Here is a 26,528-nt window from a genome sequence, read left to right on the forward strand (position 1 = left end):
ATACTTTTCTTTCTTACTCTCATACAGGGAGTGCAGAATTATTAGGCAAGTTGTATTTTTGAGGAATAATTTTATTATTGAACAACAACCATGTTCTCAATGAACCCAAAAAACACATTAATATCAAAGCTGAATGTTTTCGGAAGTAGTTTTTAGTTTGTGTTTAGTTTTAGCTATTTTAGGGGGATATCTGTGTGTGCAGGTGACTATTACTGTGCATAATTATTAGGCAACTTAACAAAAAACAAATATATACCCATTTCAATTATTTATTTTTACCAGTGAAACCAATATAACATCTCCACATTCACAAATATACATTTCTGACATTCAAAAACAAAACAAAAACAAATCAGCGACCAATATAGCCACCTTTCTTTGCAAGGACGCTCAAAAGCCTGCCATCCATGGATTCTGTCAGTGTTTTGATCTGTTCACCATCAACATTGCATGCAGCAGCAACCACAGCCTCCCAGACACTGTTCAGAGAGGTGTACTGTTTTCCCTCCTTGTAAATCTCACATTTGATGATGGACCACAGGTTCTCAATGGGGTTCAGATCAGGTGAACAAGGAGGCCATGTCATTAGTTTTTCCTTCTTTTATACCCTTTCTTGTCAGCCACGCTGTGGAGTACTTGGACGCGTGTGATGGAGCATTGTCCTGCATGAAAATCATGTTTTTCTTGAAGGATGCAGACTTCTTCCTGTACCACTGCTTGAAGAAGGTGTCTTCCAGAAACTGGCAGTAGGACTGAGTGTTGAGCTTGACTCCATCCTCAACCCGAAAAGGCCCCACAAGCTCATCTTTGATGATACCAGCCCAAACCAGTACTCCACCTCCACCTTGCTGGCGTCTGAGTCGGACTGGAGCTCTCTGCCCTTTACCAATCCAGCCACGGGCCCATCCATCTGGCCCATCAAGACTCACTCTCATTTCATCAGTCCATAAAACCTTAGAAAAATCAGTCTTGAGATATTTCTTGGCCCAGTCTTGACGTTTCAGCTTGTGTGTCTTGTTCAGTGGTGGTCGTCTTTCAGCCTTTCTTACCTTGGCCGTGTCTCTGAGTATTGCACACCTTGTGCTTTTGGGCACTCCAGTGATGTTGCAGCTCTGAAATATGGCCAAACTGGTGGCAAGTGGCATCTTGGCAGCTGCACGCTTGACTTTTCTCAGTTCATGGGCAGTTATTTTGCGCCTTGGTTTTTCCACACGCTTCTTGCGACCCTGTTGACTATTTTGAATGAAACGCTTGATTGTTCGATGATCACGCTTCAGAAGCTTTGCAATTTTAAGACTGCTGCATGCCTCTGCAAGATATCTCACTATTTTTGACTTTTCTGAGCCTGTCAAGTCCTTCTTTTGACCCATTTTGCCAAAGGAAAGGAAGTTGCCTAATAATTATGCACACCTGATATAGGGTGTTGATGTCATTAGACCACACCCCTTCTCATTACAGAGATGCACATCACCTAATATGCTTAATTGGTAGTAGGCTTTCGAGCCTATACAGCTTGGAGTAAGACAACATGCATGAAGAGGATGATGTGGACAAAATACTGATTTGCCTAATAATTCTGCACTCCCTGTAAACACCAAGCTCCTTTTTTTGTGTAGCTGACAGCTGGTAACTGTGCAGGGGCGGATCTAGCAAAGCTTTTGCCAGGGGGCCAGGTAGGGCATTAACAGAGAAAGGTGGACATAAAGATATACTTTTCTTTCTTACTCTCATATAAAATATTTAGCTTTTATTAAATAGTTATCTGAATCTCACAACCAAAGTTTGTATAATAATACACAAGATTGGCTGTAGACCATTGTTCATAATTCAGAACACTGTGTAGAAATAACAAAAAACAAAAAGTGAATGCATGTGTGAAAAGTGGTCTATAATGTAATGCTTCAAAGCGTGTTCATGCAAACATTGTCGGGTCTGCCGTGGTACAATGGGACTTCTCATGAACCTGTGTGCACAGCGTCTGCAAATCGGCGCTGTACGAAGTAACTTCATCTTTACACAAAACTGTAAGCTGTCATCTGTGAAGCGTGAGCGGTGTTTGTTTTTACCATAGTTCATGGTGGAGAATGGCTGCTCTTCTGAGTTTTTCTGTCTGTAGCCGTATGAATGGCAACTACAGTGATTAGCAGCGGCATAGGCACACATAAAATTTCTTCTGAAATTTTCGCTTTCTAGTTTCATTATATAGTTCCTATGTACAGCACTTTGTGTCAGCTGTGGTTGTTTTAACGTGGTTTATAAATAAAGGTGATGATGATGATGATGACATATGTGGACGCCAGGTCCTAGGAGGTTAATGCTTCTCAAAAATGTTTTGTCATTTTTCACCAGCAGTGGGCAGAGGCTTTGTTTTGTTGATGTGTTGTCGTTAATGAGCAGGTTTCTGTCTCTTTACAGTCCGTCCACTCGTTCTGAAGTCCTCCAGGACTCTCTGTGCTTCTTGAACTAGCAGCAGAAGAATCCAAACATGTCAGCGGCAGGGGCAGGGGCGGTCCTGGCATGTTTGGTGCCCTGGGCGAACATACTGAATGTTGTTGGAACCATACTGAATTTAACCAGTTTAAATATTTTATATAGTGAGAGAGAGAGAGTATGTAAATGGATAAACAGCAAACAACCATTATAATTCATCATACACTGAAAATAGCAGACAGATCAGCAGTACACCTCTTCCAATTAATGGCTAATTAATATTATGCTGAACACAGTCCAAAAGATTCAATAAGCCACATTGGTGTCTACTGTCTGTCTACTGTTTACTATCATAGCCAAGTGGCTAACAAAGGTAAACAGAAGTTTTCCCACTCCCTACTAATGAATACCTGCCAAAGAATCATCTGCTTACCTGCATCTTTGCTCGTTTCTCATCTTTCAGTTTCACTTTTTTTCTAAACTGAGGACCTGATGGCTTTGACCTTTTCTTGTCCATCTTCCATCAGTAATTTCTCACTCCAGTATCAACACCCAACCCATAGACTAATAGACTAACAAACCCATTACTAATAGACCTACACCTTGTATAGGGTTTTTTTTTCTGGAATTTCACACAACCCAGGAAAAATAATTAATACATAATGGGCTTGGATTGACAGCATTATGAATGAAATGTGCACTATTTGGAAGCACCTTGCCCCCTCCCCTTTCGACAGGTTGTGTGTGAGACTTCAGCACAGCAGCAGCACCAAGCAGTCGCACCGAGGGCCCTCACGCTCACTTTTCACATATATGTGTGTGATAGAATTTAGAAAACACATCGGTGCAAATTATGAGTCTATATCATGATGTATTCTGTTTTTGTGTTTGTTGTAGAGCTGTCAACATTAATATGTTAACGGCGTCATCACAATTAACACGATTAAAATTTTTAACGCCATCAACCCATCTGGACAAACTTTGAACAAAGTGCCTGAAATGCATTGACAGAGACATTTCAGTCATTTTGAGTCATTCTGTGCTCCAGATGGATTAATTGTGTTAAAATCTTTAATCGCGTTAATCATGATGACGGCGTTAACGTTGACAGCCCTACTTTGTTGGTTTGTTTTTATTTTGCGAGCTGGTTATTTGATGCCGCTCCAGCCAGCCAGAGAATCCCCCGCTGTCCCGCCCCTCTCCTCCCTGTGTGGCAAGCAGCAGGCGCACCTCGCAAACGGAGAGCCCCTTTACTCCCCGCAAATGGGCGATGGGAAACTGGTCGCTGACATGATGTCGGGGCAACATGGGTGGGAGGAACTTTTTTTTGCTGATGCCACGATGCTGCCCTGGGCAACCGCCCATGTCGCCCATATCAAAAACTGCTCCTTAGCAGCAGCCAGACCTTCACTGTTACAGCTTTGTCTCCCAGTAATTCCTGCAGGCTTTGGCAAACTTCTACAGCATATTAAAAGACTGATGGCATTTTCTGAAGACAAAAGTGTCCATAAAATCTGCAGGAGAATTTATCAACATTGGTTTTGTCCCATCCTCCATTTTCTTTTTTTTTCTTTTTTTTTTACACTCAGTAAAAAATTTTCATTGAATCCTCGTTGACACATTTTGGAATTTACTGGACGATTATCTTAAACTCCTGAATGTCTTCATGTTTTCTCTTCAGACACCTCACAGTCAAACACACAGAAAGCTCCACACAAGCCTGAGCATCAACAATGTTTTGGTTATCAAACTACTTGTTACTCAATTTAGAGTCTCTGAAAATGAGGGACTCTGTATAAAAATGTCTGTAATTCTTAAAGAGTTACTGGAAGATTTTTTGTCAAACCTCCTGAATTACAGCTGAAAATCGGAGAGAGAGAGAATATGGACCAATCAACTCGCTGAATTCTGATCTTAATAAAGTTACTTCCAGCTGCTTCCTGTCACAACAGGTCGCCACAGCATGCAGCTCCTGACACGACAACAAAGGGGATTTATGTCTCTGTTTAATCAAGAACAAAATGCAACTTAATGACAGGACTTGCTGATGAAGGATAGAATGTATTTGTACCATTGTGGGTTAGTAGGCTCCTAAATGTAATTAAAAAGGATTTGATTATTATTTATTAAATAACTACAGTTGATGAGTTTTTTGTAAAGCACACAAGCAAAATTCAGTGAAGCCCAGAAACAGCTGTTATAATCTGTTTCCATCCTGGTCATCAGAGTTCACATTAGAGGCTAAAATAAAGGTGTGTTTGGGTCTCTTAGCTTGAAGAATAAGAAGAAGCTGGAGCACATTGTTAGATTGTGCAGCAAACAGCAGGAATAAAGCTAAATGATTTTGCCCTCCTGTGTAGAGGGAGGGCGACCCTGAAGGCAGGAAGGATTCGGGGTGATAGCACAAATCCTCTGTATAGCAGAGAGTAGCAGCTGTTGCCTTCAGGGACGAGCTATTCTTCACCTTGTTGCAGAACAAATAGATTTAAATTCTCATTTGTGCTAACCACTGTTCATTTTTTAAATTCTTTTATGTGATTTGTGGTTTTGGGTGTATGTGTCGTGTGTTTATGCTGCTGCTACAAAGCAAATTGCCCCTCGAGAATCATAAAGTTTATGTTGATGTTGAAACGAGGAAGAAGAATTTAAAATCTCAGCAGACGATTAAAAATCAGCTCTTGCTGTAACTCACACTGTGAATACAGAGCTCAGAACTCCTGCCAGACTAAATGATTCTAATAAAATAATGTGTAATGTAGTAAATGCACAGATAGTAAAGGAGCACAGCTTCACTGGAAACATTCAAACATTGTTACAAACAGCTGCAGTTCAGTCACACAAGCTGGTTTCAAACGGCTGAAGTTCTTCGTGTTGCCTCACTGTCAGACATTACTGAGGCATCTGCTGGAAGGGAGCGCCCTCTGCTGGGCTGCTGACCAAACTACAAGCACTGTGTTGAGTTACTGAGGCTGTGTCCCAATTCAGGGTCTGCACGCTTGAAGTACGCGCACTACACGTACTACGTACGGTGCGTACTACAAGTACGAGAAGTGCGGAAGTGAGAGGCTTGTGAAATGGGACGGTCTAGCCTTCGTCGTGCTGCTCAGGTTGCCTAGCAACCATGATACTAACCGCGAGAAACGTTCCATACAGCTTGTGTGACAGAAATGAAGGAGAAAGAATGTTTTGTTGGTCATTCATTTTTGTCATGACGTCACTTTGATTAGTTGAGTATCTGAGGCTGAGACCACGGGACTGTAAAACATGATTGTTGGGCTTCATTTCTGTACTGAACAGTCATTTTAAGATTAGTTAGTAAATAACAATTAGCTAATGTTGTTCATGAGACTAAAATCTTCTCACTGTAGTAATGTAAATATAATATGGCCAATATTATAGTATTGTCAGATTATTATGATATATATACATAAAAAAAACCCAAAACCGCCCAGCACGCCGCTGCGGGCGGTTTATCCTTCAAGCTCGGGTCCTCTACCAGAGGCCTGGGAGCTTGAGGGTCCTGCGCAGTATCTTAGCTGTTCCCAGGACTGCGCTCTTCTGGACAGAGATCTCCGATGTTGTTCCCGGGATCTGCTGGAGCCACTCGCCTAGCTTGGGAGTCACCGCACCTAGTGCTCCGATTACCACGGGGACCACCGTTACCTTCACCCTCCACATCCTCTCGAGCTCTTCTCTGAGCCCTTGGTATTTCTCCAGCTTCTCGTGTTCCTTCTTCCTGATATTGCTGTCATTTGGAACCGCTACATCGATCACTACAGCCGTCTTCTCCTGTTTGTCTACCACCAGGTTGGTTAGCCACCACCATTTTGTCCGTCTGTATCTGGAAGTCCCACAGGATCTTAGCTCGGTCATTCTCCATCACCCTTGGGGGCATCTCCCATTTTGACCTCGGGACTTCCAGGTTATACTCGGCACAGATGTTCCTGTACACTATGCCGGCCACTTGGTTATGGCGTTCCATGTATGCCTTGCCTGCTAGCATCTTGCACCCTGCTGTTATGTGCTGGATTGTCTCTGGGGCATCTTTACATAGCCTGCACCTGGGGTCTTGCCTGGTGTGATAGACCCCAGCCTCTATGGATCTTGTACTCAGAGCTTGTTCTTGTGCTGCCATGATTAGTGCCTCTGTGTTGTCTTTCAGTCCAGCTTTGTCCAGCCACTGGTAGGATTTCTGGATATCAGCCACCTCCTCTATCTGCCGGTGGTACATACCGTGCAGGGGCCTGTCCTTCCATGATGGTTCCTCGTCTCCCTCCTCTTTCTTGGGTTTCTGCTGCCTGAGGTATTCACTGAGCACTCGGTCAGTTGGGGCCATCTTCCCAATGTATTCTTGGATGTTCATTGTCTCATCCTGGACTGTGGTGCTGACACTCACCAGTCCCCGGCTCCCTTCCTTCCGCTTAGCGTACAGCCTCAGGGTGCTGGACTTGGGGTGAAACCCTCCATGCATGGTCAGGAGCTTTCTTGTCTTGATGTCAGTGGCTTCTATCTCCTCCTTTGGTCAACTTATTATCCCAGCTGGGTACCTGATCACGGGCAGGACGTAGGTGTTGATGACCCGGATCTTGTTCTTACCGTTCAGCTGACTCCTCAGGACTTGCCTGACCCTCTGCAGGTACTTGGTGGTTGCAGCTTTTCTAGTGGCCTCTTCATGGTTTCCATTCGCCTGCGGGATCCCCAGGTACTTGTAACTGTCCTCAATGTCTGCAATGTTTCCTTCTGGTAGTTCAATCCCCTCAGTTCTGACTACCTTTCCTCTCTTTGTTATCATCCGACTACACTTCTCCAGTCCGAACGACATCCCGATGTCATTGCTGTATAGCCTGGTAGTGTGGATCAGTGAATCGATGTCTCGTTCACTCTTGGCATACAGCTTGATGTCATCCATGTACAGGAGGTGGCTGACAACTGCTCCGTTCCGTAGTCGGTATCCGTAGCCAGTCTTGTTAATGATCTCACTGAGGGCATTCAGGCCTATGCAGAACAGCAGTGGGGACAGAGCATCTCCTTGGTAGATCCTGCACTTGATGGTGACTTGTGCTATGGGCTTGGAGTTGGCCTCTAGTGTTGTACGCCACATCCCCATTGAGTTCCTGATGAAGGCTCTTAGGGTCCTGTTGATCTTGTACAATTCTAGGCATTCCAGTATCCAGCAGTGGGGCACTGAGTCATAGGCCTTCTTGTAATCAATCCAGGCAGTGCACAGGTTGGTCAGTCTGGTCTTGCAGTCTCGGCTGACTGTTCTGTCTACCACTAGCTGGTGTTTTGCTCCTCTGGTATTCTTGCCAATCTGTGCCCCGCTCATGTATTGACCCATGTGCCTGTTCATCTTAGCTGATATGATGCCTGACAGGAGCTTCCATGTGGTACTGAGGCAGGTTATTGGTCGGTAGTTGGGGTCCTTGGGGATCAGGACTGTCCGACCTTCGGTTAGCCATTCCGGGTGTCTCTCGTTAACTAGCAGCTGGTTCATTTGTGCTGCCAGACGCTCGTGGAGTGCAGTCAGCTTCTTCAGCCAGTAGGCGTGAACCATGTCGGGCCCTGGTGCTGTCCAACTCTTCATACTGGAGACCCTTTCTTGGATATCTGCCACTGTGATGGTTACTGGACCCTGTTCAGGGAGGTCGCTATGGTCTGCCCTCAGATCCACTAGCCACTGAGCATTGCCGTTATGGGTTGCATCCTTCTCCCATATGCTCTTCCAGTATTGCTCCGTCTCCAGCCTTGGTGGTGCTGTTCTCTTATTGTTCCCTTGCCACTGAGAGTACACCTTTGCTGGTTCTGTGGAGAACAGCTGGTTAATTCTCCTGCCTTCTATCTCTCTGGTGTACCTCCTCAAGTGGCTGGCCAAGGCTGTGAGTCGTTGCTTGGCAGTTTCCAAGGCCTCAGGTATGGACAGCTTGCTGTATTTCTTATGCACCTTCTTTGTCGCACCTTTCTGCAACTCCATTAGTTGGCTAACCTCCCTCCGTGCTACCTTGATCTTTCCCCCTAGCCTCCTTCTCCATGGAGGGTACTGCCCCTTGTGGCTGTTCAACTTGTAGCCAAGCATCTCACTGATCACTGCTGCCGTAGTGTAGATCAGCTTGTTAGTGTCGGTAATCGTGGTTGTAGGTATCGTCCGTAGTGCTGCATTAACATCATCTAGCAGACCTTCTGAGGGTACTTCACGTAATCTTGGTAACCGGCTACGGGGGATCCAGGTTTCAAGCTTGGCCATGATCCTGTCTTTCAGGTCAGTTCCTCAGGTCCTCTCGCACTCAACGATCCTTCTCCTATTGCACTTGGGGCCCAATCTCGGGTGTCCTGGCGTCCTGACTCCTCCTTGCCGTAGCATTTATGTTGTACCTCGTCAGTCTCTAGCTGTGAGAGCAGTCCCTTCTTTCGAATGTTGGAACACTGAGCTACTAGTTGTTTCGCCGTCATTGTGGATGTTGGGTATTGAAGAATCCATAGGTCCCTCATCCTATTCATGTAGCCCCTTCCGCCAGGGTTAATTGCGTAGTAGCATTCCAACAACGCCCTGTTTTCGTCTCTTGCCCACCGACGCCTTCTTGTTACAGTAGCCCACTTGTCGTCAGGGTGCCCTGGTTCCTCAACACCTGACGCAGACCTTGTTGATCCGGGCGACGTCCGAGCTTAAATTTTCACTCAAAGTATCTTTGACAGTGTATATATAGATGTATTATGCATAAGAGACAAATATTGTTTGTTTAATATGTTGGCATTATTACATTTGGCTCAATGCTTACATACATGTGTAAAAAGGAAAATGTACAAGCTGTGAAAACTGTTTCTGATAGAATGAAGAGTAGACTGATATATTAAATATTCCTTTATTGGGTGAGAAAATCAGACCATGTCATAACTGCTTTAAGTTTGCTTTAAACAGCACAAGAGAAGGAGGATTTAGTGTTTGTGTTATTACGAGTGCTAAACAAGAAGAGTTCCCAGATAGTCCAGTGGACACATGTGTGACTCCTGTGATTAAAGCATCTTTCTTTCAGCTTAACGAGTGAACCGTCAGCTCGTTCAAACACACGTTAAAGTCCTTTTGGCTCGACACCACCGAACAGAGGCAGCAATATAACATAGCGAACATTAACAGTGCAGTGAATCCTGCTTGTGCCGTCATATTCAGGACTGCAAACTGAGCAGCGTCACTGACTTTCAGCTCGTTGTGTTTGTGGATATATGACTGACTTTAATTATCCATAAAATCATCACATTCTCTGTAAGATTAAGGTCAACTATATATATATTTAGAAGTAGAGGCTTTAAAACCAAGTTACCGCTGAAAGTACAAACATCACTAATGTCACATAACTTTGCCGACATGTGGCCAACAGTAATGTTTTAATGTTCTTAAACATTCGCACATAAATAAGTGACATAATATTCAGTACTTACTTTTGACAGTTCACTCTTCGGCCGCTCCCTTCTGCCGTATTTTGCGCAAAATTATCCACACCCACCGCCGCGCTATGGATTGTGGGATATATGGGGCCATGAAGCGTGCACCGGACCACGCTTGATATTTGGGGAAATCGACGGCGCATTTGGAGTATGCATTTGAAGTGCACTTTGAATTGGGACAGCCGTCGTCGCGTGGCGGTGACGTAATCGCACTTAAAATGCGTACTTCAAGCGTGCAGACCCTGAATTGGGACACAGCCTGAGTGTAAATTTAATGTTTGAACTGTGAACAAACGCAGGCAGCATAAGTGCACAGGAAGTAAATGAAAATAAAGCTGTAAATGTGTAAATGGCACCTGTGAGTTAGTAAAACTATGTCTTCTCAAACAGAGGATAAAACAGCTGCTCTCATATATGTGATAAACATTTACTGTGTTTTATGATGCAACTGAATTACAGAGAAATCCAGAAAAATTACAGGAAAGGAAACAAAAAGTTAAATGAAACTTTAAATAAAAGCATAAAAATCAACACATTAAAAAGTCCATTAACATCAACATCAGGAGTCTCTGAGAAAACCTAATATTAGATAAAACTTAAAGAATATAAAAGAAGCTGAAAAGAAAAAGTAAAAAGTTGAACATTGTAAAGTCCAATAAAATATAATTAGACTTCTATGTTAAAGATAAATCAATTTTAAAATGAGATCTATCAGGCAGCAAACAGTAAATATGAGGTTTTGTACATGCGTCGTTTGTCTTCATCGACTGAGTTCAGATCTTTATCATCTCAGTTCCAACTGGTCGTCACCCTTCTTTGTTCTTCTTTGTGATCACATGAATGTTCAGTGAATGAGTTTCTCTCCTTTCTCTATTTTAGCCATGAGTTTTGCTTTTTCTCTCATCTCCATCAGAGACTCAACTCGTCTCTTCCAGCCTGGTTTGCCTTCAGATTTCTCTCCTTCAATAAGCATGTCGATGTACTCTGGAATATACAGAGGGTTTGGCTTCAGTGCTATCTCTTTAAGTCTGTTCAGACACTTGGCAGATCTCTCTATTAGTTCCACCACCTCAGCCTGTAAACTTTCATATTCCACCTTCAGTTTTTCAACCAGTCCCTGAACAGTCATCTTCTGCCCTCTGGCTCTATCATACTTTTCTTTCAACTTTTTCACTGTTTTTTTCTCTTTAACCTCTTTATACTCCCATATATACTTCTGATAAAAATGTGCATTCCAGTAACATTTGCCTGGACACTGAGTACAGTATCCATCTGATCCAATTGCAATACAGCTTGTTTTATATGCATCATTTGGTATGGTACAGAGATGGTGACAGGTGAAATGACACTGCTGACAGTTCAGGATGTTTCCAGCGTGAGAAATTTCCTTCTCAAAAGGCTTCATGACAGTAACTTCAATCTCAAAGTTCTCATTTCTTATAATCTCGAATTCATATTCTTTAAGTTTCTCACTTTTCTTTTTTATCTCCTTAAGCTTGGCAAACCCAAGTTTCACCTGCTCCTGCACATTTTCAACTGAAATCTGGAGCTGCTTTCTTTCTGTGAGGACCTCCTGTGTCAGTGTCAGGCTTTTTGTTTCTATGACATTCAGAGCAGCAAAAAAACTCTTCATGCTTTCTGCCCCCATCTCCCAAAACATCTGATCAAAATGTCCTCCTTCACCAACATCACTCCTGCTGACTCCTTCAGATGATCTTTTATGTGCAAACAAGGCTGAATTATTGAACTTGAAGTGATCCAACAGTCCGTCTTTTGTTTTAGGACATGGGACTCCTGCAGCATTGATCGCCTTTAGAACTGGAGGTCTCTGACCGTCTGCAAATGTCACCAGAATCCTGATGTTTTCTGTCACATCTTTGCCAAAGATTGATAACATTGAATCAAACACATATTTCTGAGTTGCTGTGAGTTGTGGTAAAGCAGCCTGAGCTATAAAACACACAGCATCAATGTCAGTGACACCACGCTGAGCAGAGAAGAGATTACGTAGCTGCTCTGTGATCTCTCGGTCTCTTTCTATGCCTCTTGTATCTCCAAAGCCTGGAGTGTCAATGATGGTCAGAGAGAACGGGATTTTAAATCCATCCTGGTGGTTGATTTTGTAAACAGTGACTTCAGAGGTCTGACTGTGAGCTTGTGATGTTGACTGATCCTCATTAATTAATTTAAACCTGAAACCATTCCCCCACTCTACACCAACAATGTAGTTGATCATTCCATCGATCAGAGTGGACTTTCCTGATCCAGTCGCTCCAAGAAGCATTATTGTACGATTCTGCCTCTCAGTTTCTTCTCCAAAGTCAAACTTCCTGCATCCATATATGTTCATGTGTTCTTCTGTCAGAGGCAGTTTGTAAACTGAGGGGGAATCAGATTTGATCTTTTCACTTTTGTCTTTGAGATATTCTGCGAGGCGTGTAACTGTGCAGACTTTAACAGTGATGCTTTCTTTGCTTTTTCCAGCTGAACCACAATGACATCTGACCCTGACTGCATATTCTGTATCTGTCTGAAGACCTGAAAGGATCACCTTTTCACCTGCTGACTCTGTTTGGTTCCACTGCAGAGCTTCCTCATTATCATCTGTTTTTGAATACTCCACCATGTAGCTCAATATCTGCACATCCTCTCCGAGCTCAGCAGGTTTCTCCCAGCTCACTGATATCTCAGATGAATTTGATTCAACTCGTGGTTTTCCAGGAGGGCTGCAGGGTAAGGTTTTAATAGAAACTTGATTATCCAGCCCGACACCTGCTGAGGTCACTGCTCTGCATCTGAACACATACTCTGTGTTTGGCTTCAGATCTCTCACTGTGACTTCTTCAGCCTTTGCTTCTGTCTTCTGCTGCCATCCATCCTCTCCACTGACACAGTACTCAACAGAGTAGGAGGTGATGTTCTCTGCTCCAAATCTGGGTGGAGAAATCTTCAGTGTCACACTGTTGTGGTTTCTGTCAGCTGCTGTCACAGTTTGAGGCTTTGAAGGAGGCTCAAAGTTCTCACTGACAGCAAATCCATCTTCATAAAGGTAGATGCTGGAACCTTCCTGTGTCTCATTAGTTAAACCCACTGTCAGGAACTTCATGTTCTTGTTCTCCTTGTTGGCCTCTGCAAAATCACTGAAGAGTTTTGCTTTTCTCCTCGTTTCAGCTGTTACTTCTTTTGAAGCGTACCATTGTTCCTTCTCTACATCATGAGTGTGAGGATCTTGAAGGTCTGAGGTGGTTTCTCCTGTTAAGTATCTTGATAAAGCTGAGAGGTATGGTTCATCCTTTCCCAGAGAGGTGAAAACAAAACACACAACATGCTCTGCACTGAGACTTTCCTTGTACAGATCATTTTGAAATGTGATGATTTTGGTGTTTTTCATCATCCTGTTAAAAGACATTAATGTGTAGATTTCTCTCTCTTTACAGTCCATCCACTCGTTCAGGTTTTTGCTGTTGAAAGGTGAAGAATGTCTCTTCTTCAGGATCTCTGCAAGCTCAGCTTCCTCTTCTCCTCCTCCTCGGATTGATGGAAGCTTCTTGGCCAAAGTTTGTTGGAATTCCAGCTTGAACTCAGAGCACATTTCTTTAAAAGTTTTCATTTTTTTACCAATCTGTGGGAACTGCTGTGCAGTGCTGGTTCCCAGTACATCATTGGACCTCATTTCCAGCTCACTGAAGTCCTCCAGGACTCTCTGTGCTTCTTGAACTAATCCTATACTGACCTGACGGACGAGTTTAGCAGCAGAAGAATCTAAAGCTGTCAGTGGCAGCAGCCAGACCTTCACTGGTACAGCTTTGTCTCCCAGTAATTCTGGCAGGCTTTGGTAGACTTCTACTGCATCTTGAAAGTTTGTTGGTGGTTTTGAAAGGCAAAAGCCTCCATAAAATCTGCAGGAGAAGTTATCAAGACTGGCTTTGTCCGTAACATATTTTTTCAGGGAACCTTCACCTTCTATAGCACATTTTGGAATCTTCTTGATGATCATCTTCAAGCTACCTTGTATATCTTGATGATTTTCGTGTTCAGAAACTTCACGGTCAAACACAAAGAAAGCTTGTGCTCCATAAAGAATAGCTGTGACTACATGTGTTGCTAAGCCTTGATCAAAAACATATGGATGCTTCACGTTTCCTCTTCCAAGATGATTCATGGACAGCTCCTGGATCTTTGTGGTTTTCTTGTACTTCAGTGTTACTCTGGCCTGATTTCTGGAAGATTTACTATCTTTCAGATATTTTGCAGATCCATCAACCTGAACCAGTCCAACCAAGAAACTTGCCTTCAGTGAAGCATCAATGCTTAGAGCTGAAGATTTGCCTGAAATTGATTCAGATGCAACAATTTCAAAATCATTAGAGGCCTGCGGTCTTTCTGCTATATCGTTCATCAGGTCATCACGATCCCACAGAGTCATTCCTGTAAAAGAAGAAGCAAAAATATTACTACCAGGACTCCATCAAATAAATCAGACACTGTAAAAAAATCAATTTGAAATAAATGTAACATTTTAAAATTAATAATCCCTTTTTTGTAAAATCTGTGTCAGGGGTCGTGTGCGGAGGCGAGGAAGAGATGACCCACACGCAGGACTCTTGGTGCAGAATGAGGAGGTTTATTGGAAATGGAGACAAAAGATGACAGGGTGGCTGGCTGAACTTAATGGACTGGTAGACTAGCTGGCTTACTGAACTGGACACGCGACAGGAACAACATCACAGGAACATCAATGACACGACACTGGACTGGTTGAACTGAGGAACATAAATACACAGGCTGAGTGAGGAGTGATTAGAAACTGGTGAGTACACAGCTGAACATAATGAACTAATGATAAATAGGAAGAGGACTGAACATAATGCACATGGACCAAGGTTAACACAATAAAACAGGAAGTGACACAGGCAGAAGATAAACAATGAGGACGAACTGAAAATACTGGATCAACGACCCAGAAACCCTGACAATCTGCTTATAAGTCAGCCAGAAACAGAGCAGAGTCTTTATATTTTCTATACTTTCGTGTTCTCTAAGACAGATTTCTATGAGCAAACTTCTCAAATCTCTGTTGTTGTTGTTTTTTTAAACATTCCTTTTTTTGTTTTTGTTTTTTAAATCTTTTTTCTGTGATAATCACAAAAATTAATTAAAATAATAAATGAAGCACAAATCTTTGGTAAGTCTGGATGAACCAGATCAACTGAGTTATTTCAGATGAAGAGTTAGGAGTGTTCATCAGAATTATCAGTATTTTAGATAATGATAGTAATAACATTGATGTGATTCCAGTTCTGCAGTTACTTTAACCCTCTGGGGTCCAGGGTATAATTGGCCGTTTTTGACTACTTTTGATTTTACCTCTATATTTCACCTTTAAAAACTGTTTATCTTGCCTTGTTTGGTATATGTGGCACGCACTCTGGGAAGCATGTGCAGGTCAGAACTTGGATGAGGCGGGTCCTTACCATCGGCAATGCTGGCTGTTTAGAATTTTTTTCTGCCCTAAAACAGCGCTGCCTTCTTCCTGTTTACCCGACGTCATTGAGCACGCTCACCTGACACAGTTTTATTGGTCGCCATGCCAACGGGATACGAGGGGAGGTGGAGCAAAGATGGACAACTTGGAATTACTGCCTATCAAACCTGCTACCATGGATGGACAGAGAGCTCTCTTAAATGCAAGATCTGCATTGATCATCAAAGAGTGTTTTAAATGCAAACAAATACAAAGTCCTGGTGTTTTTAGCTCATTTGAATCCCAGCACTTGACCTGAAAATGTTCTGTGGTTCTAATTATAGTGATCTGTCGTCCACCTAAATATAATGGCTTGTGACATTCACACTGACAGCGAACTAACTAGTAGCTCAGTGTTCCAACATTTGGAAGAAGGGATTGCTCTCACAGCTAGAGATTGACGAGGTACAACACACATGCTATAGCAAGGGGGAGCCAGGACGACAGGTCAGGGGGGAGATATCATCACCCCCAGCCGAGACTGGGTACCAAGCCCCAAGTGCGATAGAAATGTGAGAGGAACTGACCTGAAAGATAGGATCATGGCGAAGCTTGAAACCTGGATCTTCTGTAGCCGGAATGCAGCACTACGGACGATACCTACAGCCACCATTATCGAGACTAACAAGCTGATCTACACCATGGCGGCAGTGATCAGTGAGATGCTTGGCTACAAGTCGAACAGCCACATGGAGCAGTACCCTCTATGGAGAAGGAGATTAAAGGGCAAGATCAAAGTAGCACGGAGGGAGGTTAGCCAACTATCGGAGCTGCAGAAAGTTGCGACAAAGAAGGTACCTAAGAAGTATAGCAAGCTGTCCATACTTGAGGCCTTTGAAACTGCCAAGCAACGACTCACAGTCTTGGCCAGCTGCTTGAAGAGGTACACCAGAGAGATAGAAGGCAGGAGAATAAACCAGCTGTTCTCCATGGAACCAGCCAAGGTGTACTCTCAGTGGCAAGGGAACAATATGAGAACAGCACCACCAAGGCTGGAGACGGAGAAATACTGGAAGAGCATATGGGAGAAGGACGCAACCCATAACAGCAATGCTCAGTGGCGAGTGGATCTAAGAGGAGACCACAGCAACCTCCCTGAACTGGGACAAGTAACCATCACAGTGGCAGATATCCAAGAAAGGGTCTCCAGTATTAAGAGTTGGACAGCACCAGGGCCCGACATGGTTCACGCCTACTGGCTGAAGAAGCTGACTGCACTCCACGAGCGTCTAGCAACACAAATGAACCAGCTGCTAGTTGACGAGAGACACCCAGAATGGCTAACCGAAGGGTGGACAGCCCTGATCCTCAAGAACCCCCGGTAGGGGCCGGTCCCATCTAACTACCAGACCATAACCTGCCTCAGGACCACATGGAAGCTCCTGTCAGGCATCATAGTGGCTAAGATGAACAGGCACATGGGTCAATACATGAGTGGGGCACAGAAAGGGATTGGCAAGAATACCAGAGGCACTCAATGCCCCACAACTGGATACTGGAATGCCTAGACCTATACAAGATCAACAGGACCCTAAGAGCCTTCATCAGGAACTCAATGCGAATGTGGCGTGCAAAACTAGAGGCCAACTTCAAGCCCATAGCACAAGTCACCATCAAGTGCGGGATTTACCAAGGAGATGCTCTGTCCCCACTGCTGTTCTGCATAGGCCTTAACCCCCTCAGTGAGATCATTGACAAGACTGGCTACGGATACCAACTACAGAATAGAGCAGTTGTCAGCCACCTCCTGTACATGGACGACATAAAGCTGTATGCCAAGAGTGAATGAGACATCGATTCACTGATCCACACCACCAGGCTATACAGCAATGACATCGGGATGTTGTTCGGACTGGAGAAGTGTAGTCGGATGATAACAAAGAGAGGGAAGGTAGTCAGAACTGAGGGGAACGAACTACCAGAAGGCAACATTGCAGACATAGAGGACAGTTACAAGTACCTGGGGATCCCGCAAGCAAATGGGAACCATGAAGAGGTCACTAGAAAAGCTGCAACCACCAAGTACCTGCAGAAGGTCAATCGAGTTCTGAGGAGTCAGCTGAATAGTAAGAACAAGATCAGGGCTATCAACACCTACGTGATTAGGTACTCTGCTGGGATAATAATAATAACGTAAAACATATTAAGGATTGTACATTAACATAAAACTGTTGTCGGAACCATACTGAATTTCACCAGAGAAACACACACACACACACATATGAAGAGAGAGAGAGTATGCATAGTATGGAAACGGCTACCAAACAACCACCATACTTCGTCATACAATGAGAACAGGACAAATCAACAATTGACACTGACTAATTAATATTGTGCTGAACACAGTCCAAAAGATTCAGTAAGCTACATCAGTGTCTACTGTTTACTATCATAGCCAGGTGACTAGCAAACATAAACAGAAGTTTTCACTATCCCTACTAATTGATGTTATTTTGTTGTATTTCTGTTGTGGTCAGTGCTATCCTCTATGCTGTTGCATGCTCGGGCAGCAGGTTGAGGGTCACAGATGCCAACAGACTAAATTAACTAATCCACAAGGCCAGTAATGTTGTGGGGATGGAGCTGGACTCTGTTAGGGTGGTGTCTGAGAGGTAGATATTGTCCAAGATAAAGACAATGTTGGATAATACCTCCCACCCACTCCATGACATGACATGCTGGCTAGCCACAGGAGCACATTCAGTGAGAGACTGAGATTACCCATAATGCACCACTGACCGACACAGGGGCCATCTCCCTGTTCAACTCCTCCATCTAACACACTGTGAACACTGCAATAGTTACACCCTTTTTACACACGCTCTTTTCTGCTCTGGAATATTCTCGTCAATTTTCTTGATATTTATTTATAATCACCTCTGTTAATCCTTGATATTTATAATTGAGTGATCTGTATATATTAGTGCTATTTCATAAATGTGTAAAATCTGTCACATAATGTATTGTTTGGAGTTTAGTCTGTTACTGTTACTATTTTTACCATTTCTTCTTGGACCAACTGTAACCCACATAATTTCCTTAGGGTTTAATAAAGTATTCTGATTATGATTCTGATTGTTTCAGGATACATGACCTGCCATTATCCAATGATGCATCTGCTTACCTGTATCTTTTGCTCATTTCTCCTCCTCTTCTTTTCTCTTTTTTCTAAACTAAGGACCTGATGGCTTTGAACCTTTCTTGTCCATCTTCCATTGGTTTTAATTTTGCACTCCAGTATGAACACCCATCCCTCAACTCGAGGATCACCACAAAATAACCTAATAGACCTACACCTTAGTTCACAGATTCACTTTGTCTAGGGTTTATTTCTGGGATTTCGCACACTACAGAGGCACTAATCATGGGAGCAGAGGATGCACAAGATCCATAGTGGCTGGGGTCTACCACACCAGGCAAGACCCCAGGTGTTGGCTGTGTAAAGATGTCCCTGAGACAATCCAGCATATAACAGCAGGGTGGAAGATGCTAGCAGGCAAGGGATACATGGAACGCCATAACCAAGTGGCCGGCATAGTACATAGAAACATCTGTGCTGAATACAGCCTGGAAGTCCAGAGGTCAAATTGGGAGACGACCTCTAGGGTGGTGGAGTATGATCAAGCTAAGATCCTGTGGGACTTGCAGATACAGATGGACAAATTGGTGGGTCTAACCAACCAGACATAGACCAGACCAGTGCAGCATCCGCATCACTACAGCCGCAGCACCAATCTGTCTTTTGATCTCCCGCTCCCTTGTCCCATCACTCGTGAACAAGACCCCGAGATACTTAACCCTCTGGGGTCCTGGGTATAATTGGCCATTTTTGACTACTTTCGATTTTACCTCTATATTTCACCTTTAAAATATGTTTTTCTTGCCTTGTTTGGTATCATTATTTTCAGCACAACCTCAAATATCTGAAATTTGAGTTATTTTTTCATTTTGGTATACTATATTAGCACAACTGATCTAAATTCAGACAAAAAATTCAAAATCCGAGTAGAAAAAAGTTATGTTTTTTACTGTAAAACCCACAAACATGTTTAACGAATCATTTTCATAACTTGAAATGCAAATAGAAATTGTACATTTCTAAAAATTATGCACAAGTTTTGCAAACAACAAAGTTATATGGTACTATTTACCTAAAAATGCAGCCAAGGCCTCAGGCGGTTTTTATATAACCATTTAAATCTATTTACAGAACAATCAGGTGTGCTGCATCAAATAAGAAGGCACACAAATTATTTGTGCCAGTCCAAAAAATGTAGTTTGTGTTCAGTATAAGACAGAGGAGAACACCACAGGCCTAAACCCTGCAGGTCTGACAACTGGAGGTGCAACAGTCCAGTTTTCTATGTGGAGACAGCGTTTACACTGGAATCTGCCTTTGACGGCTTTTTTTGGAGAAAATATGAAATTCAGCAGTCTAACTGACACAATGCAAAATAATAACTACACAACAAACTAACTACAGCCTCCAAACACGTTAAACATCACTAATGTCTCAGATATGAAAGCTCGCTCTCTCTCTTTCTTTCGCTCGCCCGCTTTCCGTCGCGGGTGTCACTCCTAAAAACTTCCCCTTCTCCCTAAACAACCAAATGTCACATGTTGCCTTATCATTTTTTTGATTGGCTGTGAGAAGAGATATTTTACTGTTATTTTATCATTACACCAGATTCATATAATAAGCATTGCATTAAAGTATTTATTGAAGCTATTGACATTACATTAACGTTTGTATTACAGTGATTGTTATAACCTCATGTTAATCTTCTATTTACAGGTGTTGGTATAATCATATAATCTTTCATTACAGGTGTAACCATGATCATCTTTATACATATTGCCGCTTGGTGCTTATTATGGAGTTGTGCTCACGTCAGTAAGGGTTAAAAGCTACAGTCAGCGGGATGTCTGGCTGATCTATTGAGGGAAGTGACGTAGAGCGTAGAAGGCCGCACATGCTTACAAAACACATATATCATGTTATTCATCATTATCCTTTATTCATTTATATTCTTTTATTAAGCTTTGAGTAGTGGCATTTGATTAGAACATTTATTACATGTATGGTTTCAGTTAGGTTATTGCACACATGCAGAGTTGGCCTCTGTCCTTATAGACAGAGTGAATGCTGAGGTCGAGTCACACACGCACACATACAAGCAGCAGTTAAACTCATGTGTAGGGGAGAGTTCAAACATTTAAATAATAGTTTGCAAGGCCTTGTAGCTGTTTGATTATGCTTGCAGGAGAGACTGTTTGTTCCAGGGGATAAGCAGAGTTAGAAGATTACCGGGAAGGATCTGGCCTCGGGAAGAAGAAGATGTTCTTTTAATGTGTTAAAAGTTGTCAACATTGATTGTATTGTACCTACTTTACGCATGAGGGGGCGTTCCAATACCCTGATGTTCATAAAAACTATTGTTGTGTGGTTTTCGGAGAGAGATCGATGCTGTCTGCGTACAGTGTTCATCTCCCACACGTGTGTTCATTAAAATCATCGTTTGACTTGACCCGGCCGGACCAGTGTTGTTATTTTGGTTTTCCTCCTGTATCCATCCCCGATATTTTGAACTCGTGACAGCTGACATGGTAAACTGTAACACCAATAGGGAAGGGCTGTTTTTTCTTTTTCTTTTTTCACTCACAAGCACAGAGTGTTTGCTAGTGCTGTCTGTAGAAAATGCCGTTTTTACCGTTCTTCCCGCTGTAAACACCACTGTTTTGTTCAGAAAAAAACATTGCGTGTATTTTTTATCATAACTCTGGTTTTATGTGGCCTATCGACACAATTCAAAAACTGGTATATAGTTTGAAGTCCACACTTTCGACCCAAGTTGGAATGTAGACTCTGACTCGCTGCATCTTGTAGCTGTGTCATCTTAAATTGGTCATGTGATTTTGACGCGCCGGCGCGTCCGGCGACCCCACAGGGTTAAACTCCTCCACTTGGGACAGGAACTCGTCCCTGACCCAGAGTGGGCACTCCACCCTTTTCCGGCTGAGGACCATGGAGTCAGATTCGGAGGGGCTGATTCTCATTCCCTCTGCTTCACACTCGGCTCCGAACCATTCCAATTCAAGCTGGAGGACATCACCCGATGAAGCCAACAGAACCACATCATCTGCGAAAAGCAGAGATGAGATTCTGAGACCACCCAGGTCTCATTAACAGAATCGTGACAAAGGGCAGCCCTGGCAGAGCCCATCACCCAACAGGAACGAGTCCGACTTCGTGCCGGCAATATGGACCAAGTTCTTGCAACGGTTGTATAAGGATCAAATGGCCCGTAGCAATAGGCCAAACAGCCCATACTCCCGGAGCACCCCCCCAGGACACTCCAAGGGACATTGAATGCCTTCTCCAAGTCCACAAAACACATGTAGACTGGTTGGTCAAACTCCCATGCACCCTCAATATCCTTGAGAGAGTACAGAGCTGATCCAGTGTTCCATGACCAGGACGAAAACTGCATTGTTCCTCCTTTATCCGAGGTTGTCTAACAGCTGTACTCTCCTTTCCAGCACCCTAGCAGCTGCCTCCAAAGTCCCACAGGCTAACGAAGCCCGATAGGACTCCTTCTTCAGCTTGGTGGCTCCTTTCACCTCTGATGTCCACCATTTGTTTCGGGGGTTACCACCACAACATGCACTAACCACCTTGCAGCCGCAGCTCAATACAGCAGCTTCGTCATTGGAGGTGCTGAACATGCAGGTCTGGTGATACGATTACAAAATCGATCATCGATCTGAAGCCTAGAGCGTCCTGGTGCCATGTGCACTTATGGACACTCTTATGTTCAAACACTGTGGTTTGCACAGAAGTCCAACAAAAAAACACCACTTGGGTTCAGATCTGGGAGGGCGTTCCTTCCAATGATGCCCCTCCAGATCTCACTGTCATTGCTGACATGAGCATTGAAGTCTCCTTAGATGTAAAGTTCAGCCTGTCTAAACAATGACAGTTGAGACCAGGCCCAGTGAAGACAGATTAGTGGATCCGATCCCGTGTTTGCTGTTTCATGGGGAAGAATTGATGCTGCAGCAGAGTAATGAGTTCAAACTCTCTGAACTAAGCTGTTTGAATATCTGTCTGAATATAGTCGACTCTTGTGTTTTCAGACCTTGGACCATCTCAAATTTTTGGCTTTAAATAATGAAGGTTTGTGACGCATCAAGAATCTTTACATGTGAATTCTTTTGAATTTTTATTTGAATTCTTACCAGGGATTAGCGAGTCACTGCGACAGTCGTACAGCATCCCGACGCTGAAAGGCCGACCGAGTGCTGCCACCTCCATCGTACTGCCTGATGTTCCATCCATCCTTCAGTGTAACCTGGAAAAACAAAAAGTTTGACTTGTTTTTCTGGTTCTTCTTCTGTCCAGCTGTTTGTTTTTATAGTCATTACTATAACTGACAACATCTGGAATAATTCAACCTGGCACCTCCTGGGTGAGACAGTGACAGTGTAGTAGGTTGTTAAATGCTGCATATTCAGTTTTACGGAAACAAACTGTTTTTGTTTATAACTGTCAATAATACCTCTTATACATTTACATACTAAGGTAAAACCTTATTACATCAGTAGATGGTGATCCTGCACAGCTGTGGATCCACTGGAAAGCATACAGCTACAGGTTCAGGCTTTCAAAGCTCTTCATTGATCCACAGCTACTGCAAAACTTCATTTTAAATGGGTCTAAACTAAAGTCAGGCAGTAACTGTCTGATACTGTTTTGAGACACGCAGAGTTTTGTTTGGTAGTAGTTTGGGACATTGGCAGTAGATCATTTCCAGAATGCTGTTAATCTAAAAACTTTGAAGTAACTGTTGCTGTGATTTGGTGCTATATAAAACAGATTTAATTCAAAGAGCTTCATATTGTACAATAAAGACCAGAATAATACAGAGAAAACCCAACATTCAGACCACCTGGTGTATAAACACATAAAAAGGTGACTGAAGAAGAAACACTCAAAGCATCATAGGAATCAAGCCCATAGCAGAGTAACTATAATCATTCATACTCCAATAGATGCATCAGAAAGGACTTGGGGCTATTATCTTGCTGAAGGATGTTTGGTTTGCAGACATGGGATCGATAAATAGGTGAGATAGATATTTATTAATCCCTTGGGTAGGTTCCCCCTAGAGTGAGAGTGGGAGTATTTGAAACTGTATGAATGACAATGGGCAGTTTAAGCAACAGCATCTCTACTGATGGACATTTCTTTAACAAGCCAACAGCTCAGAGTTCATTTAGCTGACATTGTTTTGTGATACAAACGTAATTTGCAAAATATGAAAAAAAATGTTTTAACATGAATTAACCTGAAAATGCCTCTAACTTCACAACAAAAATAAAAGAAAAAACTGGCTTCATTGAACTTTCATTTTAAATGATGAATCCAGAAGATCTAAAACAAACAAATCAAGTCAAACCACATACTCACAGCAGAATGAAGTCCCTGACAGGAACACACTCCACCCAGCTATTGTTCTTTTGGGAAGGTCAGGAAGCACTGTGATTTCTCAGAAATAGTCTGAGCTTTATGCTGCAGCTTTAACCAGGAGGGAAAACCAGAGAAAAAACACCTTTACAAGCAGAACAGCTTATTTGAAGCTTTATAATCGGTTTAGCTCTTGATTTGTTGGTGTACTAAAGAGAGAAAGCCCAGAAAACTGAAAACAGCAAGTTAACTTGATTCAATACATTTAAGAGTTTCTCATGTTTTGACTGCTGTTTGACTGATATTTGCTTAAATAACTGCTCACCATACCATTTAAAACTTTGACAGTAAGTAAAAGAATTTTAAAAACAATACGATAATGGACAGGGAGCCAGTGTAGATTTGCTAAAACTGGAGTGATGAGTTCATACTTTCTAACACCTGTTAAAAGACGTCCAGCGGCATTTTGGACTAAGTGCAAGCGATGGAGAGATGAGTGTTCAAGACCCAAATAGAGATAATTGCAGTAGTCCAGTCTAGAGGTGGATGTCATGAATGTTTTTCTAGGTCTTTAGGAGGAAGATAAGGCTTCACGTTGGCAATTTCACATAACTGATAAAAACTGGTTTTCACAACTGTGGACACTTGCTTCTCTAATTTAAAAGATCTATCTAAAAGCACTCTGAGATTTCTTACAGTGTGGGAATGATGACAAGCAAGAGGACCAAGTGTATCAGTTAGCTTGTCCAAAGGGGCATCACTTCAATAAACTTTAGTCTTATTTTCATTAGGGTGAAAATTCTGTGTTAATCTGTTGTTAACATCATGTAGACTGTTAAACAGAGGCTGCAGTGGGACAGAGACATCCAGTTTTAACGGGAAGTAAATTTGGATGTTCTGAGAAAGAGAATGTTGTATTTCCTCTTTATACATGCTGTATCCCAACGGCAGCATGTATAAAGAGAAGAGTGGGACCCAGAACAGACCCCTGTGGCACACCACGACAAATACGGGCAGAGAAAGAGGAGTATTTCCCAATAGTAACAGAAAAAGACAGATTTAAGTGGCTGAAGGCTCAGAAGTGTTTGTCGTTCATAGAGAAGTAAAGCAGAGCCATCAGGGCAACATAAAAATCAAAGATAACAAAAGAACCCAAAGAGACAGCTCGCCATGCACACTGGCGCCATCTTTGTCACAGAGGTGTTATATAAACCACTTAATTGTGGTTTTGTAGAATTGTCACACCCTTAAAATCAGTTTATTAACAGTTAATTCTCTTCGTCTGGACGTAGCGTTTTCAGTGGGAGAAACGTTTCGTCATCATCCAAGTAAATTCTTCAGTCTCAGCTGACTGCAGGTTTCCCCAATCTTATAAACAGTGCACTTGCATACATTTGAGGTCAGTTTCTTAATCATTAATATGCAAACTGTCATGACCATTGGTCAACAACCCATGCCTTTCATCAATGGTCATGAGTACCATTCACAGAAGGTTCAGTGCTCTAAGTCAGTAAACTGCAACTTTCACATTTGCCAGCCATGACAGCAGCTCTGTGTACTTTTTTCACTTACTTTCACTTTTGTTTTTAGTGTTCACCTGTCTGTTACGTACTGGTTCAATCTGAAAATGTGACAAAGTAAGATTATTTGAAAAAGCTGAAATAGTTCAGTGGAACAAACATGATGAAGCTAAAGGTAGTAAGGAAATTAAAGGTTTCAACTGTTGTCTGTTACAAGAAAAAAATACTGACTTGATATGAATACTGATATAAATTTAAGAATTTATTTAAAAGATAACTACAGTCAAAAAGAAAATAAAAAATTTAACCACAGTACTCACTGCTCACAGGAGTTGGTCTCACAGGTTGTTCTGACTTCTGCCTCTGAAGTCTCTGTAAGGAACAAAATTTGCACACCTTTGGCTTTTATAGGACATACAGAGAGGAGGGACTGATTTCTCAGATGGTATGACCTGCATCCTTATTAAATAGGGAGGGGAGAACCACAAGTCAGACTTGTTATACAGCATTTACAAAAATAAAAGAAAAAGACGTGACTTTTTAGAACATCTTAAGCACCCACACTTTATTATTGCAGTTTAAATGTATTCATGCTTAGTTCATATATATACATGTCTCATTGTTTAAACTTTCTGGAGTTTACCTGGTGATATCCCAATCCACAAGGTCACCACACTGATGCTGTTCATAAGACTGCAAGAGTCAACAATCTGGAGAATCGTGTTGCCTTCGTCACTTCACAACTAAAGCTGCAGTTTACTTTGTGTGCACCCAAATGAAGTCGAGTCAACTACTGCCCCCTGTGGCCAACAGAGGTGGCAAAAGTACAGACATTCTTTACTTAAGTAAAAGTACAGATACCTGTGTTAAAAAGTATTCCAGTAAAAGTTGAAGTAGTGATTCAGCTTCTTTAATCAAGAAAAAAAGTAGAGGCTCTGAAATGTACTCAAAGTAAGAAAGAAAAAGTAGCTCCTTCAAGAATGTTTCTATTTTCAAAGCTTCAGTTGCAAAGCTAACTGAACCTATGATATAATGATAAAATAATATCAGCAGATGGGAATTCAAAATTCAGTTTAGTCTCATTTTTAATTATAACTGCACTAATTTAAATAGGATGTGAGCAGAGAAAGAGAAGGAAAGTCAAAAATAG

General features: G+C 42.5%; 1 protein-coding gene across 2 annotated transcripts; it reads right to left on the reverse strand.

Moving 5' to 3' along the window:
- Window positions 1–10,218: 10,218 nt before the first annotated feature.
- On the reverse strand, window positions 10,219–26,109 carry LOC100703585 (uncharacterized). 2 transcript variants are annotated; one of them, XM_005465160.3, is made up of 6 exons: window positions 26,022–26,109; window positions 25,699–25,750; window positions 25,431–25,479; window positions 23,862–23,969; window positions 22,631–22,743; window positions 10,219–14,295 (listed from the first exon to the last, which is right to left on the reverse strand). In XM_005465160.3, exons 5-6 carry the CDS (start codon window positions 22,728–22,730, stop codon window positions 10,712–10,714), a joined length of 3,684 nt encoding a protein of 1,227 aa, XP_005465217.3. In that variant the 5' UTR covers window positions 22,731–22,743; window positions 23,862–23,969; window positions 25,431–25,479; window positions 25,699–25,750; window positions 26,022–26,109; the 3' UTR covers window positions 10,219–10,711. The 2 variants fall into 2 exon arrangements, with proteins under 2 accessions (XP_005465217.3, XP_025755955.1); XM_025900170.1 differs by lacking the exons at window positions 22,631–22,743; window positions 23,862–23,969 and having other exon boundaries at window positions 10,220–14,295.
- Window positions 26,110–26,528: the final 419 nt, after the last annotated feature.

The sequence above is a fragment of the Oreochromis niloticus genome, linkage group LG18, assembly GCF_001858045.2.
Source record: "Oreochromis niloticus isolate F11D_XX linkage group LG18, O_niloticus_UMD_NMBU, whole genome shotgun sequence".
In the NCBI taxonomy this organism is placed as follows: domain Eukaryota; kingdom Metazoa; phylum Chordata; class Actinopteri; order Cichliformes; family Cichlidae; genus Oreochromis; species Oreochromis niloticus.

What these genes read in the sequence shown, in the direction of transcription:
- LOC100703585 (XM_005465160.3), bottom strand. Translation starts at nt 22,730, where the DNA reads ATGGATGGAACATCAGGCAGTACGATGGAGGTGGCAGCACTCGGTCGG. An exon ending in CAGTGACTCGCTAATCCCTG is followed by an intron (nt 14,296 to 22,630) that starts GTAAGAATTCAA and finishes CTTCTTTTACAG; the next exon opens with GAATGACTCTGTGGGATCGT.